Source organism: Dryobates pubescens, chromosome 14 (genome assembly GCF_014839835.1).
Source record: "Dryobates pubescens isolate bDryPub1 chromosome 14, bDryPub1.pri, whole genome shotgun sequence".
Taxonomy (NCBI): domain Eukaryota; kingdom Metazoa; phylum Chordata; class Aves; order Piciformes; family Picidae; genus Dryobates; species Dryobates pubescens.
The window spans coordinates 2,511,781-2,533,982 of NC_071625.1; the positions used below are offsets into that span (position 1 = coordinate 2,511,781).

The 22,202-nt window shown below is 53.5% G+C and overlaps 1 protein-coding gene across 1 annotated transcript; it reads left to right on the forward strand.

The window, feature by feature from the left end:
• The first annotated feature begins 283 nt into the window (after positions 1-283).
• POP1 (POP1 homolog, ribonuclease P/MRP subunit) lies at positions 284-18,446 on the forward strand. The gene is made up of 15 exons (XM_054167405.1): positions 284-445; positions 824-994; positions 1,093-1,268; positions 2,305-2,553; positions 3,856-3,943; positions 4,822-4,997; positions 5,253-5,494; positions 5,623-5,716; positions 6,510-6,621; positions 7,919-8,038; positions 11,702-11,817; positions 13,058-13,249; positions 14,456-14,610; positions 15,847-16,140; positions 17,749-18,446. Exons 1-15 carry the CDS (start codon positions 325-327, stop codon positions 18,410-18,412), a joined length of 2,970 nt encoding a protein of 989 aa, XP_054023380.1. The 5' UTR covers positions 284-324; the 3' UTR covers positions 18,413-18,446.
• The last annotated feature ends 3,756 nt before the right edge of the window (positions 18,447-22,202 follow it).

A 22,202-nucleotide genomic window follows, 5' to 3' on the forward strand; every position in this document is an offset into this window, starting at 1 on the left:
GCGCGGAGGCCGCGCCGCGGGGAGAGCCGGGAAGCGGGAACCGGGCCCGGGCTGGTAGCTGCTCCGCGGGGAGAGCAGAGAACCGGGCTCGGGCTGGTGGCTGCTCCGCGGGGAGAGCCGGGAAGCGGGAACCGGGCCCGGGCTGGTAGCTGCTCCGAGGAGAGAGCAGAGAACCGGGCCCGGGGTGGTGGCTGCTCCGCGGGGAGAGCCGGGAAGCGGGAAGCGGGCCCGGGCTGGTGGCTGCTCCGCGGGGAGAGCAGAGAACCGGGCCCGGTGTGATCGGTGTGAGCGTCCTCTCCCCGCACCGCGCTGGGCCCAGCCGGGATGTCTGGGTCAAAGGAGAAGAAGCGGGCCAAGAAGATGAGGAACCAGCCGGCCAGCGTCACGCTTTCCGCAGAGCCGGGGCCTTTCTCCGGCGGCGGGAACAGAGCCTGCCCGACTCCAGGTACGGCTGGGGGCTCCTCTGCCCAGGGCCGGGGTGGGTGACCGCCGAGGGGGCCACCCCTTCGGCTGCACGGCATTTCCACGCCTGGCCTATTGGATCTGATAGAGTATTGGAGACAGAGTCTGAGTTTGGTGCCGTTTTCAGAATGTGCAGAAGGCAGCTTCCTCTGCGGCAGGCTTGCTGCAGGGCAGTGCAAAGACTTCACTTCTCTTCAGAAAAAGAATTTAATTCTCATTTCTCCTGGCTTTTTCAGGTGTGAATATTACATATGATAGGGGGGAATGTGAAATACAACCTGAGGAGGAAGGGCTGTGTATGGTTATCAGCTACTCAGACTGCTCTGTGGTTGTTACCTCTTTCCGTCTCTAACCCCTCCAGGAGATGTTCGCTTTGAGCAGCAGAATTCTTCCAATCAGTCCTCTGGGCCTTCTTACAGGAGAGATCAGTGCTTTCCAAGAGGGCAAAATAGAGGAGAGGGAGGCAGAGGAAGAGGAGGATGGCAAGGAGGAAGCCAAAGTGTTTCTGAGGAAATGCCAAAATACATAACAGGTTTGTACATAAGGGACAGAAGTCACTCGTTGACGTAGTGCCTCTTCTTTGCTTCCCCCCCTGTTTTTCATGCTCTGATGCAGTTCTCTTTGTTCCAGTGTCTGCCTTTGCTGAAGCTCGTGCTGCTGAGATCAAAGCCATGTTGAAAGCAGTGTCCCAGAAGTCTTCCAACTCTCTGGTGTTCCAGACTCTGCCCAGGCACATGCGGAGGCGAGCCATGAGTCACAACGTCAAGCGCCTGCCCAGGCGGCTCCAGGAGATGGCCAGGAAAGAGGTGCAAGTGTGTGACGGTGCCTGATAAACTCTGTGGTGGCCACAGCTAATGCTCAGTGTGCAGCTGAGCTCCTGAATGTGAGGGCATTTGGGGCTTCAGCCAAAGCCTGATGCACTTGTGTGGAAGGGGCTTGCCTGAAGACTTTCAAAGTGTTGGTCATAGTTAGCCTTGAGGATTACAGAGATCTCATAGCAGAGGAAAGTGAAGCTTATTGCTATACTATAGGGTAGCTCAGGTTGGAAGGGACCTCAGAGATCAGCCCATCCAACCCCTCTAGCAGGGGCAAGGACACCTCAGCTGCTCAAGGCCTCATTCAACCTGGCCTTCAACACCTCCAGGCAGGAGGCAGCCACAGCCTTCCTGGGCAGGCTGTTCCAGAGTCTCAACACCCTGGCACTGAAGAACTTCCTAAGCTCCAGTCTAACCCTGCTCTCCCTCAGCTTCAAACCATTCCCCCTTGGCCTGGCTCCAGACACCCTCAGGAAAAGTCTCTCTGCAGCCTCCCTGCAGGATCCCTTCAGCTGTTGGCAGGCAGCTCTAAGGTCCCCCCCTGAATCTTCTCCTCTCCAGGCTGAACACCCCCAGCTCCCTCAGCCTGTGCTCACAGCAGAGCTGCTCCAGCCCTTGCATCATCTTTGTGGCCTCCTCTGGCCTCACTCCAGCAGCTCTGTGTTTTTCTTCTGCTGGAGGCAGGATTGGAGGTGAGGTCCCATCAGACCAGAGCCAAGGGGCAGAATCCCCTCTCTTGCCCTGCTGCCCACACTCCTCTGGCTGCAGCCCAGCACACAGCTGCCTTTGGGCTGCAGGAGGGCACTGCTGGCTCCTGGGGAGCTGCTCAGCAACCAACACCCCCAAGGCTCTTTCTCCAGGGCTGCTCTCAACCCACTCTGCACCCAGCCTGGCTCTGTGCCTGGGGTTGTCGCGACCCAGCTGTAGGACTGGCTAGTGCTTCCTGTACCCCTGTATGTGTCAGTTTGTTTCTTCTGCAGGAGTCTGTCCTTTTGAGCTGTCTTTCAGTCCCTTCTCTCTCCCCCAGGCAGAGAAGGCTGTCCACCAGAAGAAGGAGCAGTCCAAGACCAAGTGCCGCAAGGCTCGGCGGCGCCACGTCCACCTGGTGGCAGAGTTCAATCGCAGGCAAAGGAAGAACATTTGGCTGGAGACACACATTTGGCATGCCAAGAGATTCCACATGGTGAAGAAATGGGGATACTGCTTAGGAAACAGCCCCACAGAGAAGTGCTACAGGGCTTGTTACAGAGCCATGACGAAGCACTGCCTTCTCCAGGTACCCCCTTTACAGCTCTTCCCTTTCTTGTGTTGCTGAAGTGAAACCTGTCCAGCTACCAGGAGCATTTCTGACTCTGAAGTGGTGCTGTGTCAGCTCTTAGTAACTGCTGACTATCAAGGCAGTGATTTCATCATTGCAATGAAGGGTGGAGAGCAGCAGAACAAGATGAACCTTTAGAGTCTTACGGTAACTGTGGCTGCAGTACTGCATCTTCAGTCTTCTCGAGAGCCAAGAGCCTGACAGGCTGGAGAGCTGGGTGGGGAGAAACTGAATGAAATCCATCAAAGGCAAGGGCTGAGTCTTGCATCTGGGAAAGAACAGCCCCAGGGACCAGGATAGTTTGGGGACTGAGCTGTTGGAGAGCAGCTCTGGGGAAAAGGACCTGAGGATGCTGGTGGACAGAAGGATGCCCATGAGCCAGCAATGTGCCCTGGTGGCCAAGAAGGCCAAGGGCATCCTGGGGTGGACTGGAAGGGCTGTGGTGAGTAGGTTCTCCTCCTGCTTTGCTCTGCTGAGGCCACATCTGAAATACTGTGTCCAGTTCTAGGCCTCTCAGGGAACTGTGTGACAGAGTCCAGCAGAGAGCCACAAAGCTGCTGAAGGCAGAGAAACATCTCCCTGTGAGCACAGGCTGAGGGAACTGGGGCGTGGACCAGAGGAGCCTGAGGGCTGCCCTCACTGCTGGGGATAAAGATGTGCAGGGCAGTGGGGGGAGGACAGAGCCAGGCTCTGCTCAGGATGTCCAAGGACAGGACAAGGGGCAAGGGGTGCAAGCTGGAGCAGAGGAGGTGCCAGGGAACAGAAGGGAAAACTTTTTCCCTGTGAGGGTGCCAGAGCCCTGGAGCAGGCTGCCCAGAGAGGTTGTGGAGTCTCCTTCTCTGGAGCCATTGCAAACCCACCTGGATGTGTCCCTGTGTGCCAGCACCTGCCCTGGGTGCCCCTGCTCTGGCAGGGGGGTTGGACTGGGTGATCTCTGGAGGTCCTTTCCAACCCCAACAATTCTGTGATGATCTCCCAGAGCAGGATGCTATTGAGGACAGGTGCTTTGTTCCATGTCCTTTCTGGTCAGTTGGTTTGAGTTGGTTTGAGTTGGTTGGCTCTCAGCTGAGCCAGCCTGACAGCTGTCCTGCAAGTAGCAGCTTTAGGCTAGAACAGAGAGCTCACAATTTCTCTTTGGCACAGATTTTAGTGAATGAAGAATTACTGCTGCAGTGTAAATTGTGAACCTCTGCCTGGCCCTTCCTTGCCAGGCTCACTTGCAAGAACCTTTCTCACTTTACCATTGTCCTCTTGTCTCAGGACCTGTCCTATTACTGCTGTCTGGAGCTGACTGGTAGGGAGAATGAGCTTCTGAAGCAGCTGACTCGAATCTGTAGCATGGACACAGGTAAAAGCTGAAGTTCAGACAATAAAGATTCTGAATAGACCAAAGGGTGACTCAGCCTTTTCTAACATCAAACACAATTTAATAGTAGGAGCAGAGTTGAGCAAGAGTTGTGAGTTTGCTTGAAAAACATAACTAAAATCTCTCAGACTAGGACTGGACATTTTTGTCTTCAGTTGCATCCTGGCCTGCAGCAGGAACAGTGTGGCCAGCAGGAGCAGGGAAGTCCTTCTGCCCTGTGCTCAGCACTGCTTAGGCCACACCTTGAGTCCTGTGTCCAGCTCTGGGCTCCTCAGCTTAGGAAAGATGTTGAGATGCTGGAAGGTGTCCAGAGAAGGGCAACAAAGCTGGGGAGGGGTCTGGAGCACAGCCCTGGGAGGAGAGGCTGAGGGAGCTGGGGTTGCTTAGCCTGCAGAAGAGGAGGCTCAGGGGAGGCCTTCTTGCTCTCTCCAACTCCCTGAAGGGAGGTTGGAGCCAGGTGGGGGTTGGTCTCTTCTCCCAGGCACCCAGCACCAGAACAAGAGGCCACAGTCTCAAGCTGTGCCAGGGGAGGTTTAGGCTGGAGGTGAGGAAGAAGTTCTTCCCAGCAAGAGAGATTGGCCCTTGGGATGTGCTGCCCAGGGAGGTGGTGGAGTCCCCATCCCTGGAGGTGTTTAAGAGGAGGCTGGCTGAGGCACTTGGTGCCATGGTTGAGTTGATCAGATGGTGCTGGGTGATAGGTTGGACTCGGTGACCTCAAAGGTCTTTTCCAACCTGGTCTGTTCTCTTCTAACAAGCCAGTTGTGGCAGGCAGCCCAGCAGCCAGGCTGAACTTCCTTTTTGGGTTTTGTTTTTTAAAACAAGAGATCCTTTTGGTTTTCAGTCAGTGTCATCTTCTGCAGGACTAACCTTTGCAGAGGCTTGCTGCCTGTCTGGGAGGTTTGAGGGCTCCCTGGATCTTTACCGAGCCGATCGCTACCCCGAGGCTATGCTGGGCCCTGTTACATTCATTTGGAAGCCCAGGGATGGCTCTGAAAGGAGGCAGCTGTGGATCTGGGTGCACCCAGCTCTCAAACAGGTATTTTCTTTGTTCCCTGTATGCTTGAACTCTTTAAGAATCAAGTTTTGTGTGCCAGTAGATTCCATTGCCTGAAGTCCAGGGAGAATAAATTCTTGAGCATGTTCAGCATTACCCTCAGCTCTTGCTGGAAAGCCCTGGGCTTCATCAGAAGCAGATTTAGTCTCTGAAGCCCTTACAGAGGGGAAGACAATAACTTCAGCTTTTCAATGCACTGCTTAGCATCCTAATCCTAAACTTCCCTTTCTTCTTAAGGACATCCTGGGGGAGCTGAAAGCAATTTTTCAGTGTTCAGAGCCTGAGGAAGTCTGCATTCCTGAGCCTGTTCCACCATCAGTCCCAGAGAAAAAAGATGTTGTTCAGAGCCTTGGCAAGAGAAGAAAGGAGGATAAAGAAGGAGAAAAAGCTGTGCCAGTGAAAAAAATAATTGGTGATGGCACAAGAGATCCTCTGCAGGCCTGCTCTTGGATCTCACCAGCTACTGGCATCGTGATCAGGTTTGTTCATAAAAGTCAGAAACTGCCCTTTCACCTCTTAAACCAGCTGGATTCTGTCTTGGCAGTGCTGGGGGTGGGGAATTGTGTGTTGTGTGCTTGTCCCTTCACCTGAAACCTTCCTGTTCCAGTGACAGAAGCATGGAGATTCTCAGGTACAGGCTGATTGGCCCCTTAGCACACTGCGTCCTCACAGACACCCTGAAAGCTGCTGCTCTCCAAACAGTAAGGAACTCAAGTTCAGATACTGCTCTCATGGTGGGAAAGCTGCTAGGATGTGCAGGCTTGGCTTTGCTGGAGAGAAACCATCAATCTCTAGCCTTGCTTGTTCTAAAGGCTAACCTGTGTATTCCTGCTCTCTTGGCTTCTCTGTGTTGAGCCTCTTGACTCACTCTGGTGTCAGCAAGAATCCCTGCCTGGAGTGAGTCCAGAGGAGGCCACAAAGATGATCCAAGGGCTGGAGCACCTCTGCTGTGAGGTGCTGAGGGGCTGCAGTTATTCAGCCTAGAGAGAAGATTCTGGGGGGGGGTACCTTATTGCTGCCTGCCAATAGCTGAAGGGATCCTACAGGAAGGCTGCAGAAGGACTTCTCCTGAGGGTGTCTAGAGACAGGCCAAGGGGGAATGGTTTGAAGCTGAGGGAGAGCAGGGTTAGACTGGAGCTGAGGAAGTTCTTCAGTCTGAGGGTGCTGAGACTCTGGAACAGGCTGCCCAGGGAGCCTGTGGCTGCCTCCTTTGTGGGGGTGTTGAAGGCCAGGCTGGATGAGGCCTTGAGCAGCTGAGTCTAGCTGAGAGGTGTCCCTGCCCATGGTGGGGAGGTTGAAGGAGATGCTCTCTGAGGTCCCTGAGCCCTTCTGTGATGTTTCTGTGCTTTTAAGTGGGGGTAGGAAGAAGCTGGAAGCAATGGTGCTGTTGAGCAGACTGCAGTGATGGGTTTTGCTGATGCTTCATGCTCTCTGAACCACAGCTCATGTTTCTCAGCAATGAACTGCAGTTTAACCAGACTTGTTGTTTCCCAGGAGATGGCAGATTCAGAGACAGAGCTGAATAACTGGTGGGTAGAAACCTGCAAGGACTCTGGCAGAGTGTCCCTTCACCAGCGTCAAAGTGCTGTCTTTGAGCTCTTGGAAGGTATTTGGGCATGTGGGAGCCATGGGGGGAATGGGAAGCTCTTCAGTGGGAAAAGCTGGCATTGGAAATGCTTGGTCAAGAGAGTGGTGCCTCTGAGCATCACTCCTGGAGCCCAAGGCATGGGCATGGCTTGTCAAAGATGTGAGAAGTGGGGGGTTAAGGGAATTGTGATCTTCTCTGCAGTCCTGAGCTCACAGATCCACTGATTCTTGTCTTCATGAAGCTGAGATTCCTGGTGGGATATGCAGCCTGACATAGCCTCCCTCTCTTCCCCCCATACACACCAAGTGAAGGCAGCAAACTGTGCAGTGTCTCCAGAGATAAAATGGTGGAATCCCTCCCAAACTGGAGATATTTTACCTTGCTCTGTATGGTTTTGTTCCTAATGAAAGCTGTGTGTCTGGCTGAACTGTCAGGCCTATCATAAAGGTCACTGTCTAGCACTGAAGCAGGGAAGGAGCTGACTTTGCTAGCTCTCACTATAAGCAGGCTGCCCAGTGGGCTGCAGCTAAGCAGAGATGAGGTAAAACTTCTAAAACCCATTTGAAACTTCCTCTCTCTGAAAGACAAAGTTTGGGTTTCCTTTAAGAGGATGAGCAGAGGGCTGGAGCTCCTCTCCTGTGAGGACAGACTGAGGGAGCTGGGGCTGCTCAGTCTGGAGAAGAAAAGGCTCCCAGGAGACCTAATTGTGGCCTTCCAGTATCTGCAGGAGGCTACAAGAAGGCTGGGGAGGGACTTTTGAGGGTGTCAGGGAGTGACAGGACTGGGGGGGATGGAGCAAAACTAGAAGTGGGGAGATTCAGATTGGATGTGAGGAAGAAGTTTTGCATCATGAGGGTGGTGAGAGCCTGGCACAGGTTGCCCAGGGAGGTGGTGGAAGCTTCTTCCCTGGAGGTTTTGAAGGCCAGGCTGGAGGTGGCTGTGAGCAACCTGCTGTGGTGTGAGGTGTCCCTGGCCATGGCAGGGGGATTGGAACTGGCTGATCCCTGAGGTCCCTTCCAACCCTAACAATTCTATGTGCCAAGGCTGAATTGAGTCTGTGAGTTGTGAGAGTGACCTCCCTTGCCCCTTAGGCATAAATGCAGCTGCAAACTTTGTCTTGGTGCTGTTGCTGTTGTCTTTTGTCCTTGGACACTTGACAAGCATTGGTGAGTTTGAGCACACGTGCAAGTGAGCAGCCTGGATTGCTTCTGTGGTGCCACATCCCTGCAGGGGAAGCAGTGCCCCAGGCAGCAGTGCAGAGGGGGGTCACAGCCTGCTGGGTGGTTGATGGCAATGTCACTCTGTATTTTCCAAGGGCTAAGCTCACCATCACAAGTGCCACCAGGCACAATCCTGGGCCTCACTGTTGGAGATCCTCGAGTCAATTTGCCAAAAAAGAAGACAAAAGCCATCCCAGACTTTGGGAAATACCAAGGTAAAATTGCCTGCCTTGTGCTCCTGGGACTGCCCCAGGCAAGAGCTTCACTTGCTTGCTTTCTACACTTCTGCTTTACCTTCCTGCCAGCTTCTCCTGATGGGCTCTTGCTGTTGTCAGCTGGTGTTTGATTTCAGGACGTTTCCTTCCCCTTTCCACAAGCCCTGGCAGCACAGAAACAGCTGGCAAGTTACCCAGGTGTCAGGAGAGCAGTGGTGAGGGAGGGCCATGCACCAAAGCTGGTCTTGTGCTCAGTGGAAGCCTCTGTCTGACCATACAGATGATCCAGGTTCGAATCCTGGCAAGGCCAACCAGGTGCTAAAAGCTCCTCAGTGAAGTGTTCCACAGCATCTGCAGGGTAGGGGGGAGTCATGTGCAGTGCCTGGGAGGTGTTTCCAGTCAGCTGGACAGGACACAGGCTGCCTCCCCTCACAGGGGAAACATCATGGCTAGCCAGCTAGCAGCAGCAAATAGCACAAGTTGAAGGTTCCAAAGGCTTCATGACCTTGGTAGTGTTTGCAGGATGCCAGAAGAGTCTCTGTCTTTTTCTCACTTCAATCACCTGAACACCTGCCTCAGTTACTGTCCTTTATCTCCACACAGCTCTGTACCCTGGATTTTCTCACCTCTTCCTGTTCTGCACTCTCTATCTAGAACAACCTTGCTCCTGTTAATTACTTTGTGCTCCAGGATCCATTCTAAGGTCTCCATGAATTCTCTCAGCTTAGTTTGTAGTCTCCTTGGGGCTTGGGATCTTGCTGCATATTTCACTGCATCTCTACACCAATTCCACTCTCCCTTCCCCTTCTTGCTTCCTGGCCATTCAGTTACTGGTAGGATTACTGTTAGTAGGGTTGAAGTGGCACTGTGTGTGTTAGCAGACTCTGTGTGTGTGCCTTAGCCTCTCTTCTTTAATAGCATTTAGAAGCTAACTGACTCCCTAAGAAAATCTTCCCTGCTCTAAAGATGCACCAGGAGTGATTAGTTTAGGTAAGTGGCAGCCATCACCTTTGCTTATGGGTTGTCAGCCTGTGGAAGGACACACATCTGCCCCTCCCCCTTTTTATTCAGCCTAACTAATCAGCTGTAATGCCACTCTTCCCCAGTTGCCTCTGAATGCACATGCTGATGGGATTTAATCACAGAGCTGTCCTCATGTCTTCAGGCTGGGGAAACAGAAAGCTTGTGAATGAATCACTTCCCACTGCCTGCTCAGCAGGTTTATGCCTTCTGGAAGCCAAGACTGGCAGGAGGCAGTCAGTGCTTACATGACTGCAGGTCAGTGCAGGCCTTGTCTCCATTGCAAAGCACACTTCCAAGGCTTTGGTATGCTTGGGCTGTCTTCTGTGGGAGGAAGCAAATGACACTGCCTTAAAAACTGCTCCACTGTGGTGGAGCTTCCCAGGAGTCACTGAGGGAGGTGCACAGGGGGAGAATGCATGGTGAAAGATAAGTGACCAGGAGTTCCTTCTGCAGATAGAGAGCCTGAATCCTTGCCTGTAGACATGCTGCTTGCAGAGGTGTCTGGGGTCAGCTGTCCTGGTACCACACAGCCCTGTGTACCTGTGGCTCTGAAACTGCTCCACAGCAGTGCTTTGTGGGTTTGTTCTGTGTTATCTCCTCACAGAGGGAAGGGCAAATTGCAAATAGAAGAACTCTTAGGTCTGCTTTCTAGGACTGTTAAGACAGAGCAACAGCTTGCAGTGGAACAAACCCTCTGCCTGCCTGTCTTGCCTAAGCACCAGCACTGAGACCAGCAGAAGCAGACAATGTGCTGCTTGTTGCTGAACTTTGTGTGCTTAGTAACACAGCTCCCTGTTTCCTCTGCTAGCTCTAACATCTTCCACTGTCATCAGCAGCTTACTCATCAGTAGGTTTATTTCCCCAGCATGTCTTAAAATGTGGACTGAAGAAAGGAGGAGAGAGGTAAGAAATGAGAGAAGTGATGTGAGGATTGGGGATCCTGGTTAGAATGTAGTGTGCTTGCTAAAGAGAGAGTGATCCAAAGCCTGACTTCAACCCCACACAATAGGTAAGGCCTTGGAGAGCACAAAGTGGGCAGCAGTCCCTCCCAGTTCTAATCACAGAACTCTTTAATAGGTTGTTAGTTGGTCAGAATTATTTTCCTGGCTATCTCATACTACACTTTCATTCACAGATCACTAAAGGTAGGCAGACACTCAAGGGGAGAGGTTATTTAATATTCCAGCAATCCATTTCAAAGCTAGAAGGGTTACTTGCCTTCAGGAACCCACACAGCTGCTGGTCTCTGCAGACAGAAGTAAAGAATAGGCCCTTCCTTGAAGAGCAGAGCCTGAGAAGATGCAGAGTGGGAAGCTAGTGCTACATAAGCAGTTGTTCTCCCCCTGCCCATGGCAGGCAGGTTGGAGTAGATGAGCTCTTAAAGTTCTCTAACAACCTAAGCCATTCTATCAATCATTCTGTGCTCAAGTCCAGCACTGTGCCAGGCCCTGCACTCAGCTCACAGCCACCCCACCAACACTCCAGGCAGAGTGGCTGCAGAGCTGCCCAGCAGAAGGAACCTGGGTGTGGTGTTTGGCAGCTGGCTGAGCATGAGCCAGCAGTGTGCCCAGGTGGCCAAGAAGGCCACCAGCAATAGTGGAGCCCGCAGGACCTGGGCAGGGATTGTCCCCCTGTACTCAGCACTGGTTAGGCCATACCTTGAGTAGTGGGCTCAGTTTTGGGGCTCTCACTCCCAGAAGGACCCTGAGAAGCTGGAGCAGCTCCAGAGAAGCAATGAAGCTGGGGAAGAGTCTGGAGAGCAGGGCTGGTGGAGAGCAGCTGAGGGAGCTGGGGGTGTTTGTGTGGAGAAGAGGAGGCTGAGGGAGACCTCATTGCTCTCTCCAGCTCCCTGAAAGGAGGTTGCAGTGAGGGGGAGGTTTTGCTCTTCTCCCTAGTCTCAGGTGATAGAAGGAAAGGAAATGGCCTGGAATTGTGCCAGGGGAGGGTTAGGATGAAGATGAGGAAAAGTTTCTTTGCTGCAAGAGGGATTGGCACAGGCTGCCCAGGGAGCTGGTGGAGTCCCCATGCCTGGAGGTGTGCAAGGGATGTGTGGCCATGGCACTTGGGGCCAGGGTTTAATGGCCATGGTGGTGCTGCACTCAATGATCTTGGAGGTCTTTTCCAACCAAAACAACTCTGACTCTAGGATTCTGTGCTAGTCATAGCTCTGACAGTGACATTTCCTCTGTGTGCATCCCTTAAAGGTCATCCTTGCTTCCCTTCCAAGTTTCCTTGGGTGGCTTTCATTTCAGGCTCTGTAATGTTGCTCTTTGATTTCCACCAAGCCTCTTGAGCTTCACACTCTTGCATGAAAGGTGAAATCCCAGGATGTTAACCATGGTGTCCTGAAGGTGTGCCTTGTGATGTCCTCTGCAGTTCAGAGAGTGCCAGGTGGATGTGCCTAAAGCTAACAGTTTTATTTCACCCTTTTTAGTTGGAAAACCATGTGGCAGTGAACTGTTCCAGCAGCAGTGGAGCTTGTTAAGCCTTCACTAGCCTGTATCCTTAAGCTGTCTGCTGCTTGCCTGGGTGGCAGTGGAGTGGTTTATTTGGGGGTTTTTGGAGGGGGTTTGGATGATTTGATGCTTAAGGCACAACATTGTTGTTTGAATCTTGTTTGAAGGCTCTCTTCTTTTGTAGATAATGCTAAAGTTAGGCAGCTGTACCTGGAGGGTGTGCCTGTAGACTGTGCTCACAGCTTTATCTGGGACCAGGACATCTGTAAGAGCGTCACAGAAACTAAGATCTCAGAGCAGGTAACTAAGCAGGAGGGTTGCCATGGGGAGAAGGGGCTGACAGTCCCCAGGGAGAGACTCTATCAGTGCAAGGGCAGCTGCTTCCCTGATGCCATAGCATCCAGCAGCTCATCTGATGGCCTTTGTGCAGTGTTTTCTCACCACCACTGCATGACTGAATTAAAGCTTTATTGGAGCCCCTAAAGGTCTAAATGGTTGTAGGTTTGTTTAGAAGATGGGGCTTGAATTTCTCCCCCTCCTGTATCACTGTGGCTCATGTGCAGCAGGTAAAGGAAGGTGAAGTGGCACAGAGAGGCTCTGGCCATTCCCTCAGTCATAGCCAGGATGATTCTCCTGACAAGAGAGATGTGGGAGTGAGAAGAAAATCAAACCTCCTGGTTCTGAACTGCAGCACTTTGTGTCCTGGGCAATACCAGGTTTGAACTCTGCCATGGCTTTGTTAGCCATGGAGGAAACACCCCATAAAATGCTTGGGTAAAAAGGTGACCTAGTCCCAGGAGGTGATAAACTTTCAGCACTGTTGTAATAAAGAAGAGCAAACATTTGTGTGGCACAGAGATCCCTAAGGATCCCCTTGAGGAGAAGGAGGTTGGAGCTCCTTCAGGCTGGCTGCCATGGTGTAAAAGCAGCAGAGGATTGACAGACAGGATACCAGCACAGCAGCCAGGACAGTCCTTTGGTCTGTGACAGTGTTCCTCATGCTGCCATGAGCTGCAGAGTTTGCCTTCTGGAGCAGCTGATGTGGAAGGGACCTGTCAGGAGGCAGCCTGCTGCTCTGTTCTTGGTGTGGTACAGTGAAATCCAGCAGCTGCTGATTGACAAAGCCTTGATGCCAGCATGCTTTGGATGAAACTCTTTGGTGCCCAAATGTTGTTCCCATCTCCCTGGATGTGGCAGTCCAGGTTGGCTCCATGTGTGGCTAGTCTGCAAGCCCCTGCCCAGGCCACTCCTGTGCACGGAGCTGGAGAAACCAAGCTGCAACCCTTCTTCCTGCCTTCATCTGTGCTGGATGGTTTTGCTCTGAGTTTCAGTTACCTGCTCTCCACCAGGGTGTAAGAAAGGCAGAACAAGGGTGCTGAGCACTTCTTCTTGTTCCTAACTCCAAGTTTGATGGCACAGTGAGGGGCAGTTCAAGATGCACACGTTACTCCTGTGTTACAAGCTCACCTCACCTCTGAAGGGTAGCTGGGAGGGGGAAAAATGCTTACTGAACTTATGGGAAATGTCTCCTCCTTCTCAGGACATAAACCATCTGAGAGCTCAGTTACTGGTGCCTGGCTCCCACCTCGATTTGGGTCCTTCTGAGTCCAAGATTCCCATCCTGTTGGTGCAGCAGCCAGGGAGGATGGCTGGAGAGGATCGGCCTGGGTGGGGCAGTGGCTGGGATCTCTATCTGCCCAAGGGCTGGGGCATGGCTTTCTGGATTCCTCTTGTAAGTAACTGCAAACTGCAAGTGAATGTCATCAAATCTGTCACTTAGTTCAGCATATTGATTTTTAGAGAGCAGACCTCACCCTGTGTATCCAATTCAGGGCTGTAGGATCAAAGCCCCCTCACAAAGAGCACTCAACATCGCTGGCTGCTGGAGGCTTGGTCCCAAACAACACCTTCCCATGTCTGCTGCTGGGTGTAACTGTGCCCATGGGGCAGTCTGAGGCAGTGTGGAGTAAGGAGAGAGAGCTGAGGCTGTAGCTCCTTGGGTTTGTGTTTCTACAGCTCTAAAGAGAAATGATTTGGTGTCTGCTTGCTCATCCATTTGCACCACTGCCAACTAATGGCCTCTGACTGGGGGGAGAGCTTGAGACACAAAGATTGACTTAAGCTCAAACACTGCTCTGGTGCTGTGTGAAGCATCCTGCTTTGGATGGTTAGGTGACAGCTTTGAAGTCTTTGTGCAGTGAGAGTCATGCTTTTGAATGTGCAGAGAGATGAATGACAGTGACACCTTTGGACAGCTACAATGATCTGGGGGGTGACTTGGAGGGGGTGATGTGACCTTCCTGGCAGTGCCCAGGATCAGAACCTCTGAAGTTCTTTCCTGATAGCTGTCCAGAATTAAATGTAAAGAGCATGACAAACATTTTTGTTTGAGAGAGTTGGGGCTGTTCAGTCTGGAGAAGAGAAGGCTCTCAGGAGCCCTAATTATGGCCTCCCAGTATCGAAGGGGCTCCAAGAAAGCTGGGGAGGGACTTCTGAGGGGGTCAGGGAGGGATCGGACTGGGGGGGATGGAATAAAACTAGAAGTGGGGAGATTCAGATTGGATGTGAGGAAGAAGTTGTTCCCCAGGAGGGTGGTGAGAGCCTGGCACAGGCTGCCCAGGGAGGTGGTGGAAGCCTCCTGCCTGGAGGTGTTTGCAGCCAGGCTGGAGGTGGCTGTGAGCAACCTGCTGTGGTGTGAGGTGTCCCTGGCCATGGCAGGGGGGTTGGGGCTGGCTGAGCCTTGAGGTCCCTTCCCACCCTGACAATTCTGATTCTAAGTGAGCATCTAGAGGTCTGAACCCCCATTTTTCATTGTGTTGGAGAGCTGAGGTGTCAGCCTCCCCACTTGCCAGGGCTGCTGGCACAGTGCTGTTTGCTGCAGCGGGGAGCCCGGGCCCAGCCCCAGCCTCACCTCTCTGGGGCTTGCTTTCTGTGACAGATCTACCGCGGGGTGCGAGTTGGGGGCCTGCAGGAGGCTGTGAAGCATTCTGAGTACCAGAGAACACCTCACACTCCAAATGATTTCCCAGACTGCAGGGCAGGGATGCAGTTTGCCAGAGAGCTGGAAGCTGATCTCCGGGAGAAGTTCAAACGGTAACCACCGGCGTCACAGCCAGCTGCGGGGAGACACAGCGCTGCTGCTCACAGTGCTCCCTTCATGGGCTGGGCTTGGCCACTGGGCTTGGCCTAACCCTAGCCCTGCCCTTCTGTCCCTTTAGACTTGGGCTGAATGGAGATCTTGCCCTTCTGTTTTAAATCCCAGGATAAAAACAGGCAAGAATCCTCTCTCTGTCTCTATGTAATGGGAGAGCTCTGCTGAGCAGGGCACAGGGCCACAAAGGTGATCCAAGGGCTGGAGCAGCTCTGCTGTGAGCAGAGGCTGAGGGAGCTGGGGCTGTGCAGCCTGGAGAAGAGAAGGCTCTGGGGGGACCTCAGAGCTGCCTGCCAATAGCTGAAGGGATCCTGCAGGAAGGCTGCAGAGAGACTTTTCCTGAGGGTGTCTAGAGACAGGCCAAGGGGGAATGGTTTGAAGCTGAGGCAGAGCAGGGTTAGACTGGAGCTGAGGAAGAAGCTCTCAGTGTGAGGGTGCTGAGGCTCTGGCACAGGCTGCCCAGGGAGGCTGTGGCTGCCTGCTCCCTGGGGGTGCTCAAGACCAGGCTGGTGAGGCCTCGAGCACGAGTCTAGTTGAGAGGTGTCCCTGCCCGTGGTGGGGAGGCTGGAGGAGATGAGCTCTGAGGTCCCTTCCAACCTGAGCCCTTCTGGGATTCTGCTCCCAGAGATCTGCTCAGTTTCAAGGCTCCTAACAAGGCTGCATAACAACAAAATAAGCAAAGCTTAGCAGCAAATGAGGGAGGAGGCAGGAAAAGCCAGAGTGTCAGAGTGCACCCTGGGTGCTAGAGAGCCCAGAGAAGGAGGAGGGGCAGTTCAGTGTCCTCTGCTGAAACACCAGCTGCTCTGAAGGGTGCCTTCACTTCCACAGCATTAAACACAGGAGGCTGGAGTGGCTTGAGCTCTGCACCACCTGAGGCTGGTTCCCCTTCCAGCTAGGAGGGGAGGGTGGATGTTCAGGGGAAGGTGTGGTGGTCAGGCACAGCACCCAGAGATCTGCAGCATGGGCACAAAGGGAGCAGTGTGGCCTGGAAGTGCATCTCTGAGGCTGTTGTTTAATGAGGGTGCAAAAGCAGTGCACACTCTGTTCTAAACACCTGGGCTTGAAAACAGGAAGCATTTGCCAGGCCAGTGGGACAGAGCAGGCAGCCTGCTGGAGGGCTGGGAGCAGGGTCAGGGCCCAGCAAGCAAATCTTCTCCCCCCCTTGATCTCTCCTCTAGACGTCCCCCTGCAAAAAGGGCAAATTATGTCAAGCTGGGCACTCTGTCCCCTTTCATCTGTCCTTGGGGGCAGCTGACCAAGAACTGGGAAGGAAGAATGAAAGCTGCAGGAGGGCACAGCTTTTGTGAGCCCAAAGCAGAAGCCATCAAAGAAGCTTCCCCTGAGACTGGTGAGTTAGAGGAGGCCATGGAAGTGAGCTCAGAAGGTACCCTAAAGACAAAGGATGATACAGGAACCCAAGATGTTGGTGACAGAGGTGAAACTGTGCCAGCAAGTGACTTCATTGTCCTCAGGTATGTGACCATGGTACAGGTGTGAGATGTTCTTTCCTTGCTGGGAGTTACTGAATTGGGAAAAGGGAGAGCTCAGCCTTCACCCAGGGGCTGGAGCAGCTCTGCTGTGAGGAGAGCCTGAGGGAGCTGGGGGTGTTCAGCCTGGAGAAGAGAAGACCCCAGGGGGACCTTAGAGCTGCCTGTCAATAGCTGAAGGGATCCTACAGGAAGGCTGCAGAGAGACTTTTCCTGAGGGTGTCTAGAGACAGGCCAAGGGGGAATGGTTTGAAGCTGAGGGAGAGCAGGGTGAGACTGGAGCTGAGGAAGAAGCTCTCAGTTTGAGGGTGCTGAGACTCTGGAACAGGCTGCACAGGGAGGCTGTGGCTGCCTCCTTTGTGGGGGTGTTGAAGGCCAGGCTGGATGAGGCCTTGAGCAGCTGAGTCTAGCTGAGAGGTGTCCCTGGCCATGGTGGGGAGGTTGGAAGAGATGAGCTCTGAGGCCCTCTCCAGCTTAAGCCATTCTCTGAGTATTGCTTGGCCCAAATAGAGTGAGGAGATCAAATGGTTTTGTTGTGGATCAGAACTTGCTGTTGAGTGAAAGTCTTCCTCCTAGACTAGATGAAGTCAATGCCTTCAGTTGTCTGAAGTGTAACACTTCTGAGGTCAGTGCATTCTTGGGCTTGTCTCACTCTGCTCTAGGGGTGTGGAGCTTTCAGAGGCTCAGGTCTGGGGTTCTTGAAGGTGTTGCTGTGTCAATCAGCTTGCATTCTCTTTGCCAATCACATCATCACAGGTGGCTGTTGCACTGCTGCAGCTCTGTGAGGGGAGGGAGCAGAGGATCCCCTGCATGCCAGTGCAACACACGAGGGCAGCAGCAGTGCTTGCAAAGAGCCTGGCTGCAGCTCTGGGAGTTGTGTGTAGTTCCACGAGAGGAAAGCATTGGCAGTTCTGGACTGCAGTAGTGGCACTGGAGGGGTTAGAGCATTTCTCACAGGTTTTGGGGGTTTTCCTGAGAGTCTGGTGGAGAGCTGCAAGGACGATTGGGGGGCTGGAACATCTCTGCTCTGAGGAAAGGCTGAGAGCCCTGGGGCTGTGTGGTCTGGAGAACAGAAGGCTGAGAGGGGATCTGATCAATGTCTGCAGATATCTGAGGGGTGGGTGTCAGGATGAAGGTGATGGTCTCTTTGGGGTGATGCCCAGGACAAGGAACAGCAGGTACAAGCTGGAACACAGCAGGTTCCACCTCAGCATGGGGAGACACTTCCTTGTGGTGAGGGTGCCAGAGCCCTGGAGCAGGCTGCCCAGAGAGGCTGGGGAGTCTCCTCTGGAGACATCCAAAACCCACCTGGATGTGTTCCTGTGTGACCTGCCCTGGGTGCTCCTGCTCTGGCAGGGGGGTTGGAGTGGGTGATCCCTGGGGGTCCCTTCCAACCCCTAGCATTGGTGATCCTGAGGAAGTCTCTTTCAGATGAGCTGTACTCACTCATGTTCTTGATAGCAGCTTGGGAGGTCACAGCGAGCCCCAGAGGGTGTTTGAATGGGGCTCTTGCAAACCTGTGGGGCACTGGATTTCTGCTGCACTGCTTGTTAATGACCACCCTGGCTGTGTCTTGTGTTCTGGTGTTGGCAGGAGTGAGAAGCTGCTGCTGCAGCTGGCAGCCTGGTGCTACCCCACCGCCGGGAGGGATCGGCGAGTCCGCCTCGTCTCCCGCCTGGGGCAGAAGCAGATGGCTGAGGATGTCCTCTTGCCCATCCTCATCAGCTACCCAAGGGCTCTGGTATGGGTCAAGCTGTCTCTCCTGGGCAAGGGGAATCCTGAGTTACATGCCATGATTTGCATCCCTACAGAAGATGACCTGCTGCAGCTAAGCAAGGACAGACTGTACTGCGGCCCTCAGGAGCCCAGGCATCAGGACATATTCAAACACAAGATACAGAAGCTGAGAGAGGAGAAGAAGAAGAAGAAGAAGAAGATGGCAAAGGCTCTGGAAGATGAGCCTGCTAGCATTCCAGATGATGAAGAAACAACTGACAAGCATGAAGAGCTTATTCTTGGTCTGTGGTCAGGTGCCCTCCCAGATGTCACCTCCCACTGCTCCAGAGCTCTCCTGGGCTATGTGACTCGAGGGGACTTTTCTCTGGCTGCTGGCTGTGGAGAAGCCCTGGGCTTTGTTAGCTTGACAGGCTTGCTTTGGATGCTACACCAGCAGCCAGCAGCCAGCAAAGGGCTGGTGCTGCTAAGGACTCCAGCATCTTTGCAGTACAGATTTGCCAGGCTCAATATTGAGGTTTGAGGATCATTGCAGTGCAGCAGGATGCAAACCCCAAATCAATAAACCAAAGGAGGCCTGGCTGGGCCTCTGGCCTTTCTGGTAGGTCTCAAATTGGAGGTGGTTCTGAGGCCCAGCAATGTCTTGAGGACTGGGAAGTAATTCCAAAGCTTTGTGGTATTGTTAGTGAAGATGATGAATGCATGCCCAGGCCAAGCATCACTTGTGATGGCTGCTGCTAATGTGTCCGTTGGCATCAGCTTCTTTATCCCTGAGGAGGCTTACAGATAAGAATTTCCACCTCAGGGCAGTGGATGCTGGAACAGGAGGCAGAAAATGAGCATCTCCCTGTTAGAAATCCTGTGCTCAGGTGGCTTGTGACTCTCCAGAGCACTTTCACACATGGCTGCATCTGCTCTGCTCCAGTGTATATAGCAAAGAGCTTTTCCCAATTCATGCAATCACAGAATGGTTTAGATTGGAAGGGACCTCCACAGGTCACCCAGTCCAGCCCCCCTGCAGTCAGCAGGGACAGCCTTCACTAGCGCAGGTTCTTCAGAGCCTAGTTGTGCTTCAGCTTGAATAACTCCAGGGATGGAGCCTCCCTGGGCAACCTGTTGCAGTGTTCCAGCACCCTCATGGTGCAGAACTTGTTCCCCACAACCAATCTCAGTCTGCTCTGCTCTCATTTCAAACCATTGCCCCTGGTCCTGTCCCTGCAGGCCTTTGCAGACAGTCCCTCTGCAGCCTTCTTGTAGCCCCCTTCAGGCACTGGCAGGCTGCTATTAGGTCTGCCTGGAGTCTTCTCCTCAGCCTGTCCTCCTAGCAAAGGTGCTCCAGCTCCTTGATCATGACCTCCTGTGGAGCCACTCCATCAGCTCCATGTCCTCCCTGTGCTGAGGGCTCCAGAGTCCTCCTGTCTGAATGGCTGTGGCTGCAGTGGAACAGAGCAAAGCAAATAAACCTGGCACAGGAAGCAGAAGGGTCCTGAACTTCAAGGCAAATGAAGTGTGCCCCAGCTGTGGAATCCTGGATTAGAGCAACTGGGGCTGTTCAGTTGGAAAGCATACCCACCTCTAGTCTGAGAGAGCAGAGGGGTAGTGTGAAGGCCTTGGGAGGCCAGGTGCTGTTGGCAGGTCAGCATGCCTGTGCTGGTCACAATGGGGATGGTTGGGGTCCTGCAAACACCAGATGATTTGTGGCTGGAATGTGCTGGGCTGGGAAGCTGCTTCATCTTACAGCTTGCTTTATGGATGTTCAAACAGCCACAGAACCTGTGGAGTGTGCTGCAGGGGTGAGGGGAGAGAGTGTTTGATTGGACTGAAGGCATGTGGCTTGATTTGGGTGTTTGGCTGGTTTGGCTGGGGGGTGTGTGTGTGTTTAATGACAGCCTTAACCTTGCAGCCATTCTTGAGTTGAGGAGCTTGAAAACAGGCCTGCAACAATCCCCTGCAGTTTAGTAGCAGCATGCTGCAAATGTCTCCTGGGTGCTAAAATTACCCTGAGGTGATCATGTGCCAATAAAAATGGAATCAGGGCTTGATTCTGGAGGCTGCTGGTTCTTCAAGGAATGAAATATGGGGGAGTTAATGGCTTTGTCTTGCTAAGTAGTACCCTGCAAGTCATTCCAGGTCTGGTGTCCCCAGCAGAAGGACACTGAGCTGTTGGGGTGAGTCCAGAGGAGGCCACAAAGATGATCCAAGGGCTGGAGCACCTCTGCTGGGAGGACAGGCTGAGGGAGCTGGGGGTGTTCAGCCTGGAGAAGAGAAGGCTCCAGAGGGACCTCAGAGCTGCCTGCCAATAGCTGAAGGGATCCTGCAGGGAGGCTGCAGAGAGACTTCCTGAGGGTGTCTGGAGCCAGGCCAAGGGGGAATGGGTTGAAGCTGAGGCAGAGCAGGGTTAGACTGGAGCTGAGGAAGATCTTCAGACTGAGGGTGCTGAGACTCTGGCTGTGGCTGCCTCCTTTGTGGGGGTGCTGAAGGCCAGGTTGGATGAGGCCTTGAGCAGCTGAGTGTAGCTGAGAGGTGTCCCTGCCCACGGTGGGAGGTGGGAGTGGATGATCTCTGAGCTCCCTTCCAACCTGAGCCTTTCTGGGATTCTCTCAGTCCCAGTTTTGTGTGGAAAAGTCTTGGGCAGGTAGATTAATGCTGGGGGAGCTGTTTGCTGAAGGAGGGATGTGGAGCACCTCACCCACACTGACTACAGACTTGAGGCACTGTTGGGTTAAATATGGCACACGGCTGGGGAGGGGAGGGGACCACAGCGCTGCTCCCGAGGGAAATGCTGGAAGAGGGGCTGGGTTTAGCGAGTTGTTAAAGTCTTAAGACGAGCCACTGAAGATTTGTGCTTGGAGTGTGGGATGGGAGGATGCAGGCTCCAGCACAGCCTTGCACTACAGCTCCATGAGAAAGGCTGCTGAATGACTCCAGCATCGAGCACCTTCGATGCACCTGAGCCAGCAGCCCTCATCCCAGCAGGAGGCCGGGAAGCCGCTGCTGGAGAGCCGGCAGATGGCCCCCGAGGAAAGAGCTTGGGGCTGGGATTCAGAGGCTGCTGTGAGCGGTGCTGCCTGCAGGGCTGGGTGGGTGGGGAGCCCCCCGGCACGGCAGCCTGGCTGCTCTGATCGAGTTCTCTGGTGGTTGTAATCCTGGATTCCATCAACCCTTTGCAGGGTGAGCCTGACTGAAGTACTGCTGGGAGCAGGAGTGCCAGGGCTGTGCTTCATGGGAAGAAAGGACCAGAGGTGATGTTTATATGGCTTCCCCCCCCACCTCACCTCCCTCCTCTTAGCAGACACAGAGCTTCTTGCCTTGCTAAACCTGGCTTGTGTGTGAGAAAGAAAGGAGAAGCCCCCTCCCCCAAGCTAGCATTTGTTCCTTTCCTGCTTGTAGATCTTTTGTTCACTGACTCTTTCCCAGGTTGTTTTTCCCCCCTTTTAACCCCCCCCCACATCTGGAGGCCTTTTTCTTTTCCTCCTATTGGTAATTCCTGCCAGGTTTTCATTTTGACACTTCCTGTGGCTGCTCTTTGATTTCCATCCCCTCCTTCTGATTTATGACCCTGCTCTCTGGTGAGGCAGTGAGCAGCCCCTGGACTCCCAAGAGCCTCCTGTTCTGTGTATCCTGCAGTATTGTCCCACAGTTGTTTGCCTTTAAGTCAGTGATTTATGCCTTCAGACTGCACTCCCCTTGTAAAGTGCACTGCGAGCCTGAGAAGTTAAAAATGCTCAAAGCTCCCAGCCAAAGCTTGTCAGGAGCAAACAAACAGCAGCCCCAAAGCCAACCCCCAGCCTCTGAGCTGCTGGAGCTGCAAGGAGACTTTTAGCTGCTGTTGGGAGTTGCAGGTCAGGAGCGCCTGGAGGGGGTCTCGGTCACCAGCCCCGTGTCAGCACCAGGTAATCAGCCTGGGGGTTTAGCTGTGCACCAGCTGGACACTGGGGCTGTGTGCACCATGCTCAGCCAGGTGTGGTTTGCAGCACACATCTGTGCTTGGGGCTGGGGCTTGCTGCTAGTTCCCTACTGGGTAACTAGCCCGGAGCATCTGGATCAGCTCCTGTGGGCTCTGATCCCTGAGCAAGACCCCAGGAAGCTCTCACCCAGTGGAAGGAGTTTCACAAGCTCCCTGGCTCCCATGCTTATCTCAGCCTCCTCAAAGTGGATGCCAGCAAACCCCTTTGCTCTCATTCCTTTCTTGGAAAGAGCCTTTGGATGCTGAGCCAAAGCCCAGAAGGCAGCTCTGGTGTTAACCTGGAGCACTGTGAAGAGCTGAAATGCCAAGGTGCTGCTCCTGGAGCTCTTCTGCAGCTCCCTTACAG

What these genes read in the sequence shown, in the direction of transcription:
- POP1 (XM_054167405.1), top strand. Translation starts at nt 325, where the DNA reads ATGTCTGGGTCAAAGGAGAAGAAGCGGGCCAAGAAGATGAGGAACCAG. An exon ending in AATCTGTAGCATGGACACAG is followed by an intron (nt 3,944 to 4,821) that starts GTAAAAGCTGAA and finishes CATCTTCTGCAG; the next exon opens with GACTAACCTTTGCAGAGGCT. An exon ending in TGGCTTTCTGGATTCCTCTT is followed by an intron (nt 13,250 to 14,455) that starts GTAAGTAACTGC and finishes TTTCTGTGACAG; the next exon opens with ATCTACCGCGGGGTGCGAGT.